Source organism: Denticeps clupeoides, chromosome 17, assembly GCF_900700375.1.
Source record: "Denticeps clupeoides chromosome 17, fDenClu1.1, whole genome shotgun sequence".
NCBI classification, from domain to species: Eukaryota; Metazoa; Chordata; class Actinopteri; order Clupeiformes; family Denticipitidae; genus Denticeps; species Denticeps clupeoides.
This window is the reverse complement of record NC_041723.1, coordinates 19084988-19105241: the sequence shown is the minus strand read 5'-3', so window position 1 is coordinate 19105241 and position 20254 is coordinate 19084988. Positions and strand designations below refer to the sequence as shown.

General features: G+C 43.9%; 1 protein-coding gene and 1 pseudogene across 1 annotated transcript; one reads left to right on the top strand and one right to left on the bottom strand.

Annotated features, from left to right (window-relative positions):
• Positions 1-1988: 1988 nt before the first annotated feature.
• On the top strand, positions 1989-2123 carry LOC114767571 (uncharacterized; annotated as a pseudogene).
• Positions 2124-12213: 10090 nt separating this feature from the next.
• On the bottom strand, positions 12214-17711 carry det1 (DET1 partner of COP1 E3 ubiquitin ligase). The gene is made up of 6 exons (XM_028958430.1): positions 17556-17711; positions 16603-17371; positions 16060-16410; positions 13150-13340; positions 12849-13040; positions 12214-12523 (listed from the first exon to the last, which is right to left on the bottom strand). The coding sequence occupies exons 2-6, from the start codon at positions 17329-17331 to the stop codon at positions 12334-12336; spliced, it is 1653 nt and encodes a 550-aa protein (XP_028814263.1). The 5' UTR covers positions 17332-17371; positions 17556-17711; the 3' UTR covers positions 12214-12333.
• Positions 17712-20254: the final 2543 nt, after the last annotated feature.

The window sequence follows — 20254 nt, the reverse complement described above, 5'->3', positions numbered from 1 at the left end:
TCATGGCTGCTGTTAAGAGACCAATCTGCCTAAACCTGTTTGAGCATTTGAATCTGTTTAGTAATTCAACAAGTGTAGATTCAGCCAAAAAGAATAGTCAATGCCCATTAGTGAGGCTGATCTAGAGAGAAAGCACAACGAAAAGTAAGATAACAGCTCTCTTCTAGCTGGTCTACCACTATGTACCATCCGACCTCTACAACTACTTCAAAATGCAGCAGCACGACTGATCTTCAACCTCCCAAGTTCTCCCACACCACCCCTCTGCTACGCTCCCTACACTGGCTCCCAGTAGCTGCACGCATCAGGTTCAAAATACATGGAGTAGCACCATCTTACCTCACAGCCCTTATTACACCTTGCACTGCACCTTGTATACTCCGAGCCTCCAGTACTGCTCGCCTGGTCCCTCCATCTCTGAAGGTAAAAGGGAAACATTCATCTAGACTCTTCTCTGTCTTGGCCCCTCGGTGGTGGAATGAACTTCCCCTCGAGGTCAGAACAGCTCAGTCACCGAGCACCTTCAAACGACAGCTCAAACCTTCCACTTTAAAAAATATTATGATTAACTTGTAACTTTCTTATTGTCGAACTTGTGTTCGACAGAGTGAATAAAATGATGTATTCATAGTTGGGGTCCTAGTGAACCGGAATTCATCCATGGTAACTTGAAAGCACGTTGTAAGTCGTTCTGGATAAGGGCGTCTGCCAAATGCCGTAAATGTAAATGTAATGCATGTATTTTCAGGCATGTATGTCAGAAGCAGTTGATCACTATTTGTTGTGCCATTCTACTCTATGAAAGGCCATCAGAGAGCCCTTTTTCATAAGATAACTTATATGGATAACACTAAACGAGGCTCGTTCAGTCTCACACATACTCCCCCATCGCCGTCCCAAGTGTCTGCAGGGTGTTCTGATTGTGTTCAATTAGCTTGTATTTCCAGAGGCTGGAAGGACACTTAATACCACAGCATCTGTTGTTCACAGCGCATGTTAACAGCAGCACGCCGTCCACAGCAGTGGCGCTCACTTGATCCCTGTCCAGCTGCACAGGATTTACCCTTTTATGCCAGTATGGAGCCCACTCCCCAAAGCTTAAGGGTCTGTTCTTTTTCTTTACATTGGCCAGATACTTGTAAGTTTTATGCAATCTCTACATCTGGTTGTATAAGATTTGATGTAATGACAAAAAAACATGGACTTAATGTAACCCTCATCTCTTCAGGTAGATAAGTACGAGCATTGGAACCACAGCTTGAATGAACAAAAATGAGTGAACTACAGGTGTAGGCATGAAACTGAAGGCTGAGCATAGTAGACTAGCACTAGACTAATTTCTCCCCATATGTTAGTGCAGCGGTTCTCAAACCTTTTCTATTATTCCCAACTTGTGAGGAAGACTATTGTCACACCCCACTTTGAATGAGTTTGCAATAGATTTTCAAACTGAATTATGGGTCTGTCACCTTGTATTGCTTGCTGCTGAACGTGTAAAAATATTTAACTTTTGTATTTGGTGCAATCACCAGCCAAACTAATTTTATTTCCATGTGAACACTCTGGCCAATTGGTTACAATCGCCAGACAGTATATGGCGAGTTAATTCATCTGCATTGTCACAAGCAAGAAACAATGATCGGTTGCCATTTCACTCATTCATTTACATTACATTTATGGAATTTATCAGACACTCACAAATAGTAATTAGGTGCAAATAATCCTTCCGGAGCAACTTACGGTTAAGAGTCTTGCTCAGGGACACATTAGTAGCAAGTGGGACTTGAACCTGGGTCTTCTGGTTCATAGGCGAGTGTCTCACCCTCTAGGCTCCTCAAACAACACATATGAGTGCAGCCTAGACTTGAGTGCAGGCAAATGGTGACAGTGGGAGATATACAATAGGTACAGAAAGTATTCCGACACAGAACTGTTGACATTTTTGCAGATTTATTAACAAAGCATGGTCCTAAGAATTCAGATACTTCAAACTTACCTGGCAAGCGAGATACTGTGATCAAGAAGGCAGTTCACTCAGGGTGAGGCTCAGCCTCTGCGAATTCCACAAATGTGGGAATCTTGACTGCATAATTCCTGGTGGTGGGGGACTGCGTTTGCACTTGGGACAGTGCCTAGCAGTTAAGGTGCTGTCCACTTCTTCTAATCACCCTTGAGATGGTTCTACACCTTCATTTGAGTCTGGCTGAGTTTGATTATACTGGACTTGATTTAAGAAAAGAATCCTTCCTAGAGCTGGCCGTCCAAACGGAAGAGCCTTGGTGAGAGAGGTAAAGAAGAACCCGAAAAATCACTGTTGCTGGGCACTAGAGGGAGATGGGAGAAAGTTGACCATCACTGCAGCCCTCCACCAGTCAGGGCTCTATGGCAGAGTGGCCCAAGGAAGCTTCTCCTCAGTGCAGGACACATGAAAGGCCATATGAAGTTTGTTTGACAGATTGACAGATCTGTCTGATTGACAAAGTTCTGTGGATACAGAATGAAACTCCTCACAGTTAACAGTGTGGTAAATGTAACAGTAATGTAACAGAGGTGAAGTCTTTGTTCATCCATGATAAGTACTCCGATGTCAAACATTAATTCAGCAGGACTTTGCCCACGTTGCTTATGCCCCACCTATTATTACAGTTTATTACAGATTATAATATAGTTTACCCTATGGTATTTGTATATAAATGTGTGATTTTTGTAAAATATGTGTGTTTGGTGTTATGAACATCAGAATCGTGTACAAACAACTTTAAAATCGTCAACAACTTCTTCAACCACCACATAATGTTGTCCTGTTTGTCTTTGTTCAGTGTACAGAAAGTTTTCAGTATTTTTTATAGGCTGTGTACGTATTTAAGTTTTAGTGAAAAAAAATCAGTGCAATTTTCTTTTGTAAATTAATGTACAATCTTTCTTTATATCTATGGGGCAGGGTCTGTGTGAAACAGTATTTCATTATACTGTATACTATATACACTGTTGTACTGACAATAAATCTCACTTGACTCTCTTTTTCCTCATGCACATAAGGTGAAGTTAATAAGGTTAAATGACATTTAATACGATTAATCTAATGGTCCACTATCATGAGATTATTGTGAGATTATTTAACATGAATACAAGTTCCCCAAGCCTGTCTATGCAGTGGATAGAAATGGCAATTTCTATCCACTGCAGCTGGATCTGCCGCTGGATCTGGAATTATGTAGTCATAAGGGGAAAGGTTACCTCCTGTTTCTCAATCTTTTTCCACCCAGAGAATTTCCCACTCTTCCACTAAAATATTATCTCCATTCATTGCAGTGCTCTGTGGTTGGATGTTAAAATGACCACATATGTATTTTTTTAGTTATGTCATGAAAGACTGGAAAATGTCAGACTTCGTTTCTGCACCAAACATGGTTGGTGAATGGTGTTGACTGTCACGATGGCGAGCTGACTGGGGAAAAGAAGTGCAGAGGCAGGACATGCTGGGAAACAAGGATTTATTAATAATAATAAATAAACGCAGCTCGGTGGTCGAAAACCTAACAGGGGAAAAACACAAGTAAGCCTGCAGGTGTGTGGCGAATGCCAGAACTCAAAACACATGTTAACAGAAAAAGGTGAATTTCACCTCAACAAAAGTTCATCAAAATGTTGTCGCTGCAGAAGGGGCAGGGTCACAGACTTTTAACCGCTGTCTGGATTGGGCACAGGTGATGTGTCCAGGTGCCGTCAACCCTGACAGAGCCCCCCCTCCTCGGAGCCCAGCAGTACCATCAGTTGAGGTGGCGGGGCGGACGGCGGCAACCACAGGGCTCCTGCCCTGCTGTGTCCTCCCGCATGGCGGCCCCAATCCCTCAAGCTGGCTCACCGTTATGGTCCCGCATGGTGGCCCTGGTCCCTCTGGCTGGCTCCCCGGCGTGGTCCCGCATGGCGGCCCTGGTCCTTCGGGCTGGCTCCCCGGTGTGGTCCCACATGGCGGCCCTGGTCCTTCGGGCTGGCTCACCGGCGTGGTCCCGCAGTGCGGCCCTGGTCCTTCGGGCTGGCTCCCCGGTGTGGTCCCGCATGGCAACCCTCTCGCTGCATGTCCCTGCTGGCAGAGCAGCCAGCTTCCCACCCTGCACCATGCAGGGAGGTTGTCCCAGAGCCTCCGGCAACAGTTCCAGGCAACCCAGGCTGGTGCCTTGTAGGACAATGCAGCCCCTCTAGCTGCACGTCCCCGCTGGCAGAGCGGCCAACTTTCCTATCTGCACCGCGCAGGGAGGTGGTTTTCCAGAGCCTCCGGCGACTGTTCCCGGCACTCCAGGCTAATGCCTTCTGGGAACATGCAGAAGGCATTATCCTCTCACTGCACGTCCCTGGTGCCAAGGTGGGGGCTTTGCTAGCCCATACAGCTAGCCCCTTCTGAGTCCATTGGGACAAGCAAGCCCTCTTCCTGCCTGTCCCAGCTGGGTCCTCATGCCTACCAGGGGGCTCTATGGCACACCACTCCTCCGGAGACAGACCCAGGCCCATGCCTGGCCCGCCCTCCATACTGGCTACCGTAGGACCTAGCTCAGTCACTTCAAAACCCCTCAGGAGGAGCTCCCAACACGAACTGCAACCCCCCCAAAAAATTATTTGGGGGAGCCCCCCCCAGGGCTGGACTTAGGGGCATCTTGGGGCTCGTCCACCTTGTTGTGGACCAGCACTGTCGGGTCAGGAACCTCCTCCCTAGGGTTCGGTTCTGCGGCTGGGTCACCATCTAGTGGACATAAAGAGGGGAAGTGGGGGCAACATACAGACACATAAGCCAAGCACACAGACAGAGACAGACAGAAGAATGGGTCATCTGGCTCCCTCTCTGGGCTCTCCGGGACCTCCTCAGGGGACACAACCAGGACCACAGGTGGCGCGACCTTCTCGCCACCCGCCAGTCCTGGGTCTTCTTGCCCCGGATCCTTACTGGCGCTGGATGTGGTGGTGGGGCAGAGTTTGATCCCTGGCTCAGGCTCTGGCCGATCAAACTCCGCCCTCTCCAGGAAGTCCTGAAAACCCATTCTCCTTGCACCCCAGCCCCATGCTGACCCAGTCAGATGCGTGAGGATGGTGGTGATCTTCTCCGTGTCTGAAAGGTAGAGAAAAGGAGCAAAGTACACGCCACAGGATGTTGGCGTGTACTGGTGGTAGTAGCCTAGTGGGTAACACACTCGCCTATGAACCAGAAGACCGGGTTCGAATCCCACTTACTACCATTGTGTCCCTGAGCAAGACACTTAACCCTAAATTGCTCCAGGGAGACTGTCCCTGTAATACTGATTGTAAGTCGCTCTGGATAAGGGCGTCTGATAAATGCTGTAAATGTAAAATGTAAATGTTATAATTGACTGCCCTACTGAAGGGTCCTGGGACAAGAGGGACGTCCCACACGGGGCTGGGCGCATAGCTGGAGATGGTGGTGAGTGAATGGCATGTGGGGAACATTCGGGCAGAGGGAAGGCGGGTCGGTGACCGGAGCTGGAGAGGCAGTCCTGGCAGTGCAGGTGCTGGCTGGCGATCTCCACGGACTTCGTGATGATCCTGGACGGGCACGATGGGCGGAACCATCCTGGCACCGACCGCCCAACCCGTGTCAATGCCGTCCTCGTCGTATTCCATGTCGTCGTGAAGACCCGGAAGTCACGTGGGTCTTTGCGACGATCTCAGACACGCGCAATGGGTGGAGCCATCCCGGCCCACCGCCCTCCAATCCACGTCATTGTCGCTTTCGTAGTCCGTGTCCACCCACCAGTGGTCCCAAGGGTCGTCCACTCTTCTAACATCAGGTGAAACAGGTGAAGTTCACACACAGAGTCCACAAAAGTTAATCAAAATGTCACCGCTGCTGAAGGGGTGGAGTCACAGACTTTTAACCGCTGTCTGGATTGGGCAGAGGTCATTTCTGTCACGGTCCCGCCAAGGGACCAGAACGTGAGCACATGTAGGAGAAAACGAGGAACCCTGGTGCGGTGTGACGCAAGGAGGCATCTAAGTTTCCTCCGAATTACTACGTGATCGAGAGCCGGCGTGAGCCAGAACACCACACGGATGTTGTCTTTCGCGTTTGCGGTTGAATTTGGGATGGGGCAGGACGAGAGGAAGGAGTAGAGAGGAGAGGAGATGCGATAAATAGGATAGTTCTTACTTGTAGCAGGTTGGGTTGAAGCCAAGTCGAATTGACGGATGTCAATCAATGACTGAGCGGCTTTCAGTGGCTATCTTGCCAAATTATAGTCCGTGTTGCTCTCAGTCACATGGATGGAATACTGTGACAATGTCAGGAAATTTAATTTATCATGGGATATTGTCAATCAGTCAAGTAGTCCTCTGCCTATCATTTTTTTGTTGTTGGTCTACTTTTGTTTGGGGACAGTTGTGGCCTAGTGAGTAAGGAAACAGACCTGTAATCGGAAGGTTGCCAGCTCAAATCCTGAGCCGCCAAGGCCCACACACTGCTCCCCGGGTGCCTTACAAGGGTGATGTGTTAAAAGCAGAGGACATATTTCAGTTTGTGTCCTCTGCTTTTAACCCATAACCGTTGGTGAGGTTGTATGTCTTACTGGGTGTGTATAATACAGGAATTCAAAGGCAAAAATGTTTAATGTGTTGGTGGTGATTCCTGACCAGTGATTCTTTCCTGTTGGGTTCCATCATCCTGCTGACAGGATCATTGAGGCATCCAGTGTGAACCCAGTGGAGTTTGCGGTGCTTTGTCTCAGCAAGCCATGCTTATTGACTACCTTTCTCAAGAGGTACAGTGGTGGGAAATGCTTGTCAGAGCACCTAGTTGCTACCACCACACCCACCACTTCTCATTTCACCCTGTGGGTCCATCTGTTGATGGAATCCAATAGAGTGGCAAACACTGCTTTTCATTGACAGCATCATGGACCAGGCCTTCTCAGCTCCATAGCTGCATTAATTAGAGTGGTCTCAATAAAATTCAACTTATACGTCCCCTTAGCAACACTGCTCTGGATGCCCTTAGAGGAGCTACCATTTTTACCAAGCTGGACCAGAAATCTGCCTACCATCTCTTCACATCAGTGAGGAAAACAAGTGGAAGGCTGTCCTAAGAGAGTCAACAACTTTCTCAGGGACTTGTTGGTACAGTATGTGTACGCTTATCCTCGTCTACTTATCCTTATCTACTTGCCTTTTGAAGACTCTCACATCCAACATGTGAGGGCGGTGCTTAAAGAGTTTGGAAAAGTGCACATTTCACAAAAGCTTCACTAAGGGGGTTGGAAGTTTTCGTATAATCAAACATGGACAATTTTGCATTGATGCAGTGCAGAACATAATTTATTATATCATAATGACATTGCTTGGTGATATTGTTGTGGCAGCATAAAAATTCTCATTCCAAGTAGGATCTTCACTCTGCATTTTATGTATTACAAAATTAAATAATAATAAGCCACATGAGCTTGGACCAGTCTGCTTGGTTTCTCTTCTTGGTGGAGAGTCAAACTGCATCAGAACTGCGGCAGACGATGATGATGATGACTAGCTCTGCCCACAGCATAGTGCAGTGAGCATTTAAAGGAGTATTACCAGTATATACCACTAAAAATGTATACGTATACAACGTGACAGTTTTTTGCTCATTTTAGCAAATCGAAGCATCCACATAGGTGTACGAGACCTTAACTCTTGTATGTGAAAACATCACGACAATGTAGAAAAATCCCTCGCCGTGTATCTCTGATGAGTTTCGCTGCCACAGGACTCATCTTAGAGCTGCTGAAAGGCAGTGGAAGAAATCCAAGTGCCCGGTTCTACTTAGTAAGTAAGTTGACATCCTTCTCTGCTGCTGTTACTACAGCAAAGACTAGATACCTCCAGGAAAAGGTAAGCAACTGCACAGACTCTCGCAAACTATTCTCTACTTTGAACTGCCTCCTGAATCCTCCACCACCTCCCCACTCTACTTCTCTCTTATCTGAAGATTTTGCTACCTTCTTCACAGAGCAAACAATTTTCACCCCCTAATCCCAGACCTCATCCCGCTGTTACCTCTGAAACCAGAACACTGTCTTCCTTCACTCCACTCTCTGAATCGGACGTGTATAAACTTCTCCAGTCTAGTCACCCCACCACCTGCTCTCTGGATCCCATCCCGTCACACCTACTTCAACCCTTTTCAGTCTGGTTTCAGGAAAGGACATTCGACAGAAACCACCCTCCTGGGAATGGTGGATGCCCTTCATGCTGCAAGAGCTGCCTGCAGATCATCTGTCCTCATCTTACTTGATCTATCTGCTGCCTTTGAAATTCTTCTCACCACACTCTCAGATTTGGGAATTACAGGAACTGTACTAAATTGTACTAAACAGGTCACGCAGTTCCTTGTCCAGGCAATGGTCATCTCTAAACTCGACTATTGTAACTCTCTCCTGGCTGGAGCTTCTGCAGTCACCATAAAACCCCTCCAGATGGTCCAAAATGTGGCAGCCCGCCTCATCTTCAATCAGCCAAAATACACCCATGTCACGCCTCTTCTCACTTCTCTCCACTGGCTCCTGGTAGCTGCTCGCATTGAGTTTAAATCCTTGATGCTTGCCTATAGGGCTGTAAATGAAAGTGCATCATCTTACACGCTATTAGTTAGCTAGACTCCCGCACGCCCTCTCAGATCTGCAAACGAAATGAGACTAAATATTCCCTCTTCACAGGATCTCCGATCCCAATCGAATTTATTCTCCTTTGTTGTCCCTAGCTGGTGGAACAACTTGCCCTGCTGCATTTTACTAGCCGAACCTACTACCTTTAAGAAACATTTGAAAACTCACCTGTTTAAAAAGTATTTCAAACAAGTCTAACACCAACACACACACACACTCACAAAATAAATAAACATACATACATACATAAAAAAATTATTGTCTAGCACTTAACAATTCCCTAGCATGTTCTATTTCTTGACAAGTTAGGCCTTATCAGAGCTATTAGTTTTTGTAACTCACAATCTATGGAAATCGAATGAGAATTGCTGGTGTCTTCTCCTTGTAAGTCACTTTGGATAAAAGCATCTGCCAAGTAAAGTAAAGTAAAATAAATATAATCATGAGACCAGTAAAGGTTCAGACCTCTACGCTCAACCATAATTCTGGGCTTTACTTTTTAAACAAGAGCACCAGCCCCCATCATGTTCACATTGAGGAACCATCGAGAGCATCCTGTCTTGCTGCATCAGTGTGGTTTGGAGCCTGCAATGCGTCCTGCCATAAAACTCTCCAACGCATAGTCAGAGCATCTAAGAGAATCATCGGTGTCCCTCTCCCCTCCCTCCAAGACATCTACAGCACACGTCTCACCAAAAACGCCCTCTGCATAGCAGCTGATCCCACCCACCCAATGCAAACCTTCTTCAGCCTGCTGCCATCAGGGAGGAGACTTTGGAGTCTCCAGGCCAGGACCAGCAGACTGAAGGACAGCTTCACCCATCAGGCTGTCAGGAAGCTTAACTCTCTCCCGGCTCTGCCCCCACTCCCATCACTCCCCTCTTCTGCCCCACAAACTTTTTGAATTCTAACACACACACACACACACAAACTGACCTGCACCAGTCACTCTGTGCAGCATTGGTCTGCCAACTACCTCACACTACTCATAGTCAGTTACAAGACTGCTCTGACACTTTTACACTTTACAAGCTCTGTTGCACTACATTGTCTACACTGTTTATGTGGTTTGCACTCTCCACCATGTGCCCTTACTTGTATATTGTGTTTTAAAATTTTATATATTTTGCTTATTTTTTATACCTTTGTATTTAATGTTACTGTTTGTATTTTAATGTTACTTGTATGCACCATGGGTCTGAGAGTGGTGGCCTAGCGGCCATGTAATCAGAAGGTTGCCGGTTTGAATCCCGATCCACCAAGGTGCCACTGAGGTGCCACTGAGCAAAGCACCGTCCCCACACACTGCTCCCCAGGCGCCTGTCATGGCTGCCCACTGTTCACTCAGGGTGATGGGTTAAATGCAGAGGACAAATTTCACTGTATGCATCGTGTGCTGTGCTGCTGTGTATCACATTCACTTTATAACTTTTAACGCAATTTAAATTCTCTGTATGTCCTGTACACGTGGCAGAATTGACAATAAAGTTGACTTTGACTTTACCATCTTGCCACAGGGTGTGGCCATGGATCCCAGGAAGCTGGAGGCAGTTATATTGTGGCCCCCTTCCACATCATCAAAGCACATCCAACAGTTTCTTAGGTTTATCAACTTATAGATTATAGGGCTATAGTACAGTTGAGCTGCCTTCACAGGGCCTTCAGTACAACCTTTCTATCTCACTCTTTAAGCCATAAACGCCTTCACCACAGCATTCATTCTTCAACATCCTGACTAAACATCACCATTCAAAGTGGAGGTGGATGCAGTGGATTTGGGCCCTGGCGTCAAATGAGGTCCAAATCAGAAGGTCAACCCGTGCTGCTCCTTTTCAAGGAAGTTCACTCCCAACTGTGACCCTCAGTACAACTAAGCAGTTATGGAAGGTGAGTGAGTGAATTAACTACAATGACAATATTCAAATTTAAAACAAAATTCAGCCCTATAAGAGACATGAAATAGGATTACAAACTGTATGCAAATGCATTATTATTTATTTTCATATCTTCATGCTCCACAACTGTAGCTTATTTAAAAAAACAGTATATAAAACAAGCATTTTAACAATGCTGAAAAAAATAAAGCTATGTAGAGCATGGAATAAAGCAGCAACAATTCATCATCTTTCTTTTCATTTGCTCTTCAATCTAGTGCCCAGCAAATCTCTTTTTTCTGTTTTCCCCCTGTTGTGAAAAAGCGAACTGATTGTGTTGTGAAATTATAACTCTACAGTGCCATTACGTACAGCACGCCGACACCCTCCCACTCCCGCCCACAGAGAACCCTATGATCGCGATTTTCCAGCCCGACCCTGGCGCTAAAAGCATTCATCTCGCCTTTACTGCACGCTGCTGCTGTGCCTTAGAGGGGCTACAAGAATGCAGCCATCTCACAAGACCCAAGACATTCCTGTCAGCAACTGGCAGGGTTTCTGAAGCTCGTATTCATGAAGCCTTGAGAAAATTATTACGCTGGCAGCACTTGAACTTGGGGGTCCTCTGAAAATTGCAGCAAGGGTAACTTGAAGCAAAGAAGCTTTTAGACAGCTTGACTGGTTCCTATGGAAACTCGAGCTGGGAGCTTAAACCCAGTGAGACTGACCATCCCCACATGAGGCCTTCATGGCCTACGCAGCAATCTATTTTCATCAACCTTGCACTGAAATGCTCTGTTTTTCATTAAAAGACTTGTTGGAGTTTTAATGAAAGGCCAGTTGTAGGCAGTGGTTGAAAATGCTCATTCAGTCACATCATGATTTATTAATTTCATTTTAAGAAATTTCATTTTATTAATAAATAATGCATCTGTAATGCATATCAGCGGTAGTCTTAAAATATCAGCTTCAGGTCATTTGAATTGCAATCGGAATGCATTATGGTTTTAAGGATTTTTAGGATAACCTATAGCTGTTTATATGTAGTATACTGAGTGAAGTACTATTTGGGGCATTTTTATGCCTTTCCTATGCTCCAAAACTTGAAACTTTGCACACTCATCCTCAAATGTCACAGGCATATTCAGGGTGACACCTATGTAAAAAATATTGGCAATTTTGTATAGCGCCACCATCTGGTTGCAGAAAGGATGAGCTTTTAGTTTTCCATAGTGTGCTTGGACACAGTTCATCAAAATCAGCTGAAATTTGTTTTGAAAATTGTTTTTACAGTTTAACCTACAAGCACCAAACCTGGTACACACGTGTCATCTTAAGACAAACACATTTCTAATAGACATCCCTGCGCTAAAAGGCACAAGAAAATTGATTTATTTTTTCTTTCCTCATGTTCCAAACATTTTTCCTTAGATCTTTACCACAACATCCCATAAAAACCAAAATTGCATCGAAGCATGAAGCTGAGGATTCCACGTGTCAAAATTTCTTATTTTTATCTTGAAAAGTTTGGCTGTGAGGAGGCTTTAAGTTGATTTACACCTCTGAGTGGGCCGAGTGACATTTTACTTCCTGGTTTTATGCGTCTGACACGGTCTGCTTGTCACACGTTTGGGTTAAAAATCAGAACACTACACACGCGGTTTTATCCTCTATTACATCACAAATTAACACAAACACCATTTAAAACTGGAAAATTCTTTGTTAAAATGTATAAAAACTTTATTGGCATAATCTCCAAAAACACAGATGTAATCATAAATGGTACAGATATAACAATAAATATATCTTTACTCTCTTATTCACACACAGACATGCCGCATGTGGAAGTTGACCACATACTCTGCATTCGTGCGCTGTACTGAAATGGCAAAGGGCTCAAACGGGTGAAAGGTGAAGGCCACCAGCCGCCGGACAGTGTGGTTAACAGGCCGTCCCAGCAAGCCTGCCTGGATCTTAAACTTAAGAAGCCCTGAGTCCCGTGCGTAAAACCTGAAGGAGAGACAGCAAACAATTAAGATCATAATTCTACATTAATTACATAAAGGTCCATACAGACTACACAATCATTAGCAATCTCAATAGAATTACTAATAATCCTTTATCACCACATACTAGTGTGGTTCAGTTCATTTAGGATGTTTCAGAATTTTGGTATGAAAACTTTGGGCAAAACGTCTTTGGCCCACCACACCCCTTTTGTATAACCTCTACCTTTTGTAGAGGTAACAAGGCTGAACATACTTCACCCCTCGAATTGTACTGAGTAATGAGCAAAAAGCTCATTAACGTTTACTCATAGGTTCCACAGACCAACCTGATGGGATGGTCCCCGCAGGTTTTAGGGCGCTCCATAACCGAGACCCACTTGTCATCATAGCTGAACAGTGACAGGTCAAGGTAGGGACTGCTGCTGTATGATTGAGCACTGATTGGTAGCTGGCCCAGCAGCCGGCGCACTGCCTCCATGTGGCCACCATACTTTGCATTCACAATGGTGTCCTTAAACCTGAGAACACCCAGAAACACAACAGAGGTTCAGAGCGATGTCCTGCAAACCAGAACGTAAGACTCACCAGAATAACACAGGACAACATGCATCAGCAGATGGCCAGGACCTGCGCTGGACCTGTCGGGCAAAGTTGTTGCTGGAGGCGGAGCAGGGGAACTGTACAGCCTCACTGTGGAGAGTGGCGTTGCGGAACAGGTCGCAAAAGTTCTCAAAAAGCTCCAGTAGCTTGTCTGACGTGTTCTCAAATACAGCCAGCACTTCAGTGGACACCATGTTATACACCACAAAGAATGAAGGCTGAAACACAAAATATCAACCAATATCAATATCAACTTTCATACCATCCCCCACTGCAGGTCATACTAAAAAGTGTTCCGGCATGTAAACTTTGGACTCATCAGTTTTAGTTTTAGCAGGAAGCTACAGTCACTAGAAGATGCTTTAGTTAATTTAGTTTTCATTTTAAACATCACTTATCATAAGCTTCTGTCTCTATAGGATTTTTTTTCAATGGTTGCAAGATGTTGGGGACAAATATTAGACTATAGTAATAAAAAATAATTCTCAAATACTGATACTAAAATTTTGTATGAATTACCTTTAAAATTAGGTATCAACACTTAAAGTCTTACACCTGCCGGTTCACACAAATTGCCAACAGACTACAATTTTAGTCTTAGGGGCAGCGGGAAGCCCCTGCCCTGGATACCATCCACGGACGCCTGTCATGGCTGCCCACTGCTCACTCAGGGTGATGGGTTAAATGCAGAGGACAAATTTCACTATGTGCACTGTGTGCTGTGCTGCTCTGTATCACATGTGACAATCACTTCACTTTATCAGTATAGAGTTTGAAATGTCAGTATTGCGGCTTACCTAATAAAAATACATGTTTTAATTCTTATTGAAAATAGGCTGGAGGATTTATGTAATCATTTTAAATAAATTATTATTTAGGATAAATTCCTAATTGTAAAAAGCAATCTGCTTTATCACTATTTAAATCCATATTAGGCAAAGTTAAACACCAAAGAAGACTATTGCATTTACTGTGTAATACATGCTGCTTGTGTAGTATCCAGTATTTAAACTAGCTCCCACTAGCTGTTTTACCTGTAAATACAGTTGAAATCAAAAGTTTACATACACTCAATAACTTTTTTTCATACTATCTGATATTAAATCATACAATACCCTTTCAGTTTTAGGCCCGTTCGGATTCCCAAAATAATTTCTATTTGCTAAATGTCAAAATAATGTATGATAATTTTTTTTGAGATTTTTTATTACTTTCTTTAAAGTCAAACGTTTACATACACTAAGGTTACTATGCCTTTAAACTATTAAAAGACCTTGTGAAGATGCTGGCTGAAGCCGATACAGTGAAATGTGCCCTGTATCAACATGCACTGAAAGGCTACTCAGCAAGGAAAATGCCATTACTCCAAAAGCCAGATTACACTTTGCAAATTCCCACAGGGACAAAGACCCTAATTTCTGGAGACAGGTCCAGTGGTCTGACGAAACAAAAATGTAACTGTTTGGCCATATGTGGAGGAAAAAGGAGGAAGCATTCAAGCAAACTGTGAAGTAGGGAAGTGTCAGCATTATGTTGTGAGGGTGTTATGCTGCAGGAGGGACTGGCGCACTTCACAAAATAGATGGAATCATGAAGAAAGAACAGTATGTTAAAATATTGAAGCAGCATCTCAAGACATCAGCCAGGAAGTCAAAACTTGAGCACAAATGGGTTTTCTAAATGGACAATGACCCTAATCATACTGCAAAATTGATTACAAAGTGGCTTAAGGACAACAAAGTCAATGTTTTGGAGTGGTTCACACAAAGCCCTGATCTCAAATCCCATAGAAAATTTGTGGTCAGACCTGAAAAGAAGTGTGAGAGCAAGGCAGCCTACAAACCAGTTCTGTCAGGTTGAACGGGCCAAAATTCCATTAAACTGTTGTGAGAAGCTTGTGGAAGGATACTCAATGCGTTTGAGTCAAGTCATTCAGTTGAAAGGCAATTCTACCAAATACCAAGCAAATGTATGTAAACGTTTGACTTTGAAGGAAGTAATAAATTTTTTTTTTTGACAATTTGCAAATATAAATAATTTTGGGAATCCGAACGAGCCTAAAACTGAAAGGGTTTTGTATGATTTATATAGTGGATGTAAACCTTTAGTTTCAACTGTATCTATTTCCCACAGATAACAAAAACTCTTCAGCTAATTTTTGTGAACAGAAAGCTACTTAAAAATAAATGTCTTAAAAAACAGTGAAAACATTATAAAGACACCTGCACTTATTTAAACTCTACAGACATTTAGAAAATTGTAGATACTTTCATACAGGAAAAACGTATTAAAGATAGCAACCATTTTATACCAGTAATGTCTCAGATTACCTAGCAAAATAGCAGCGTGTGATCGAGCCATCTCATGTCATGGACATTGTGATTTTGTGGACCTGCACGTCATAGAAATTTTTCAGACTGAGTGATTAAATAAGCAGCGTTGGTCTGGAACATGCTGAAAGCAACAAATGGGATTTATTAACGGTCTGGAACACACAGCAGGACAGGTGAGGTACATACTTCCTGTGATTTACAATTAGTTCCTACATCTCATCTAAATCATGCACTAGGAAAATTTAACACAGCCTCATTTGGCCCATCAGTGCACTATATATTAACCAGCCGACAAGCTAAATATGTAATGAAGACACCTCAACGTGACTTTCCATGAGGCCACACAGATGTATGAATACCAGCAAGAAAACAGGAATATTATTTTGAGGCATCATGCCCCCCTCAATAGAATATCTTAGTGGATTTCATGTAGTAATCAAAGCTTGTAATATAACAATGCTTTTTATTTAAAACACAGATATATATAAAAATAATAAAATGTAGCATAATGTGAATTTAAAACACAGCCCTGGATCTAGTGTGGACAGGTATGAGGCAGAGCTGCTCCCTAACGGCATCAGGGTCAGCGTTATGGCTGCTTTACCTGTGACGGGTCTGTAACACGCAGTGTGACCACGTCTTCGCTGGTGTACTTGAGGAGAAGGTGGTTTTCATCCAGCAGCTGCATCTTCCACATGCGCAGCTGGCGCAGCTGGTCAAAGAACTGGAAGAAACGGCGCTTGGCAGTGGCACTGCTATCCTGTTCCGCCCGCCGCCACAGATACACCAGGAGGCGATGCTTCAGCGAGTTGATGGTCTTCTCTTTGTACAGCCGTGAGAAGCTCTGCCCTTCCACCCGGGCCTCAGAGTACACAGCTGACAGAGTCAGCAGGTCGTCCTCATAGCAGAAGCGCCCAATAGTGCGAACGTCCAGGAACGTGCCTTCACCAGTGACCTGAGTGTTTAACAGAAACAGTAGCAACACTGACATTTAATCACGAGGTGCACACTACTAGCTGCATATTATAACAGAACGAATGCTCTGTTCTAAAAAGAAAAATAAGCAAACCATTTTCAGTCCTGCTATTCTTCTCTGTTTCCCTGCATAAAATAAATATTTTAAGATGTAATAAAATAGGTGACAAACCTGGAAAACGTGGATCGTCTGCTGCTGCACTGAAAGTACGGCCAGTATGTTGCGGTACAGGTAGAGGCCTTGGTTGTGTGAAAGGATGATCTTATCACACTTGAAGACTCGTGTGTCACATAGGCGGCCAGTGTGCAGGTCGATTATGTGGAGCGAATAGTCCTCCAGGGGAGAACGTGGGTTCGGCGTTACAGACTCATTGTTTCGGTACACCTCAAAGAAGTGCGGGTGCGGCTCCTCTGGCAGGTAAGCTGCAGAACCGACAATGACATACCGACAGTCGTCAGTGAACAGGCTGCACTCCCGGTTCAGGTGTTCCCCGTTGGATGCCACATTTGTGACATGGAGAAGGGAGAAAAAACGCTCAAAGAGCCTGCCACGGATGTTGAGGGCACGCTGGTCATTGCCATTCGCCAGCGTCTCCCCCTCCTGGCCCTGAAGCAGGTCCTCAGCTGCTTGACAGCCCTGGTACTCGTAGATCTCCAGGGAGGTCTGATCGGAGGAAAAGGCAATAAAGCAGCGTCCATCTGGGGAAAACTTGCGCAGGAAGCAGGGTGGCTTCTCAACATTGACCACTGTAAAGTTAGGAAAGAGGTTCTGGTGGAAGCAGCGGACCCGATACCAGTGTGCCCCAGGCCTGCCAGAGCAGATACGGCGCCGCTCCAACCGATGGACAACATTCTGGTTTTGGATGCGTCTTGGTTTTAAAGTGGCCACTTCATCATCCATGGCTTCACATTCAGCATAAATGATCACATGACGTGGAGCGCTGCAACACAGAACATTAGAAAGCAGGTCAGGGACACAGCACTAAAAGTGCCTCATACTCCTGCTCTCAGTGATCTGACAAATACACACGAAGCGAATAAGAGAGGAAATTATAAATCCGAAGGTTGTTTCAGGCCGCGAGATACACCGGTGCTGGTTTTAAACAACTCAGTGAACTGTCTTACCTCCCAAAAGTCGAACACGGCGGGATCTCATCTAAGATAATAAATTATAATATCACATTAAAACGAACTATGGCAGGGTTTGTTCGCTTCCTTGACTAAAGAGGTTTAAATATGTTGTGACTCAGAACAAAGCCCCTGTGAGACGCCGCATTGTTCCTCGTGTGAAAAAGTCAAATTCTACGGGCGGAACTCAACAGCGCCGCGACAGGCGAGGAGGCAGAACATACATATACACACACTCACACACACACACACCCACACACAAGTAACACGGTGATTCTCGAGCTATCATGTAAAACACACTTTACACCAAGAGAAATTTAAAATATTTTTTTCGTTAGGAGAAGTCCCTTCATGTAAAGTTCTATATAGAAATATAGATAGATTTTTATTGACAACATTCACAACATTAATGTAAGGATGCATATATAATGCATATATAGTCACAGTTAACCATTCACATCTATTCGCAGATTTTATGAAAGTGAATTGGTAAGTGAAAGTGAAATGGTAACATTCTTTAATATCAAACTGTAATAACAGTTTCTGTGCCAATACAATAAAATTCAGTAAATAAATTGTCTATACAACGGTGATGATTTCTTTAAAGATGTAAGAAAATTTGACCTGTCAGTCATATCATGATTTTATATCACTTTCTCTTCTCTTTCCATGCTGTTAAAGTATTAATTAGTATAATCACTTTTAGCATTTTATTGATTGGCCTCATTTTACTATTAGAGGCTGATAGCAAACCACTGAGCACATGTGGGAGAGGCTGGGACTGTAGAAGCCTAACCCCCTCCATGGCCATTCATCCTGCCACAGCAGAGTCCACTTCAGGCCCACTTAGTGGCCAGTCCCTCAGCCCTCAGAAGGAGGGATGGGGAGTGTGTGGCCCTGAGCAACAAAGCATCTGTGGGTTTGCTGGAGGAGTGAGCGAAGAGAGAGACAAAAGGAGAAATGGGGATGGACAAAAACAGGAGGCGGATGTCGTGGAATTGTGGGTAATCAAATGTCCATTCCTATTTCCAGATGCTTGCTCCCCAAAGAAGTGACCCACTGAATCACTGAAGTACAGGCATAATTGTGTGATTGTAATTATGAACATCATTTTTTAAAAATCCCTGTTGTAATTGAAAAAGCCATTTTAAAGGTTGCTCTTTAAAAAAGCCTAGCAAAATGTTCAATATAATTTTGTGTTGTGTGTGTGCATGCATGCCTGGCTCCTAAAAGGCTGTGTTTGACATTTAGAAAAAACCTTTTAACTTGTTAATCTATACTGGACTCAACAACATAGGAAAATGTTGTCGACAAATGCACATTTGAAGATTTTTTGCAGGATATAGTTAGTGTGCATTTTCCTCTTTCCAATTCATTCTGGCCTTTTCATACCTGATAAACATTATACTTTCATCCGTTATGAATGATTCTACAAAAATAACAGCATAGATAATTATATTTGTCAGAGTCAGACTTCACAAAGTTATGAATGAAAAAGATTCTCAATATATTATTAGGAAGAAAAACCCACAGCTTAGACAAGCAGCAGCATGCAGGCAGTTCATCACATGATGCCTCTGTCTCTTAGCACTGCAGGGTCACATTGAAACATTAAATTCAGACTGTCATGTCCCCAACCGTGCCGCCCCACCCTCAGGGGGTGCACAAACCCCCGCGACTCGGGAGAGAAAGAAAGGGCAAAGCTCAACAGAACATAAAAAGCACAAGATACACTAAAGCCAGACCAAGACCACAAACAGACTAGGGCTAGAATTTGCATTTTATCAGACCTCGTCAAGGGAAAGAGATGGGATGTAATAGAAATATGTTCATATTAAGTCTTATACCAGGGACAGAGGCCTTGGGTAAGCTATGAATGTAGCCTTGCTTTGAATTGAAGACAATGGACATTTGGCTCTCTAATGTTCACTGACACTCTTAAATACATTTTCTTCTAGCGAATTAGCCAAATTAACATCAGAAAGACAGTGCTGGTTCACATATCTACAGACATAACAAAGATCTTTAGTTATTTAAGTTATTTATGCAATCATTTATTTTAACTTCATTTACATGTCTAAAAAATTCTGGAATGTCATACAATGAAATTGTAATTGCTGCTCTTGGACAAAGACAGACTTTGGTTGTGTTACTGACTTCATCCAGGAACAATTACATGGTCTGGGGAAAATGCATGGTTATTGATGGATGTTTAGAAAATGCTGAGAAATTGAGAAAAGTTAGAATGAAATTAGCAGAGCTGGATTCTGTGGGGTCAGCTTTAGAAATAATAGCTAGACAAGTGAATGACCATAAGAAGGTGGGAGGCCAGAAACAAATTCCATGGGACATGAGATCAAGTCAATTGTGTAGTGGGCAAACCAGCAGATATCAGTATTAAGGACTGTGCTGACAGGGCGGACACCCACAAAGGTGCTGACATCGTCTGGAATGGAGGGCTATCAAAATGTTTGACAGGGTTCAGTGGTGACTGGGATGTGTCACCAGAGGAAGGGAAAGAAACCCATCTCAATGACCTGCAAAGACTTAATCCATCAGAACCCATTATACCACGGCAAAATGCAGGTGTCAGGAAGTATAAGCAAAGGACATGGTGTGAAAGTCCAATAGGTCTAAGGTTGGTAATAAAATTATTCCAGTTTTGGGCAATTGTATGTCAGTTAAAGATGTGTCTT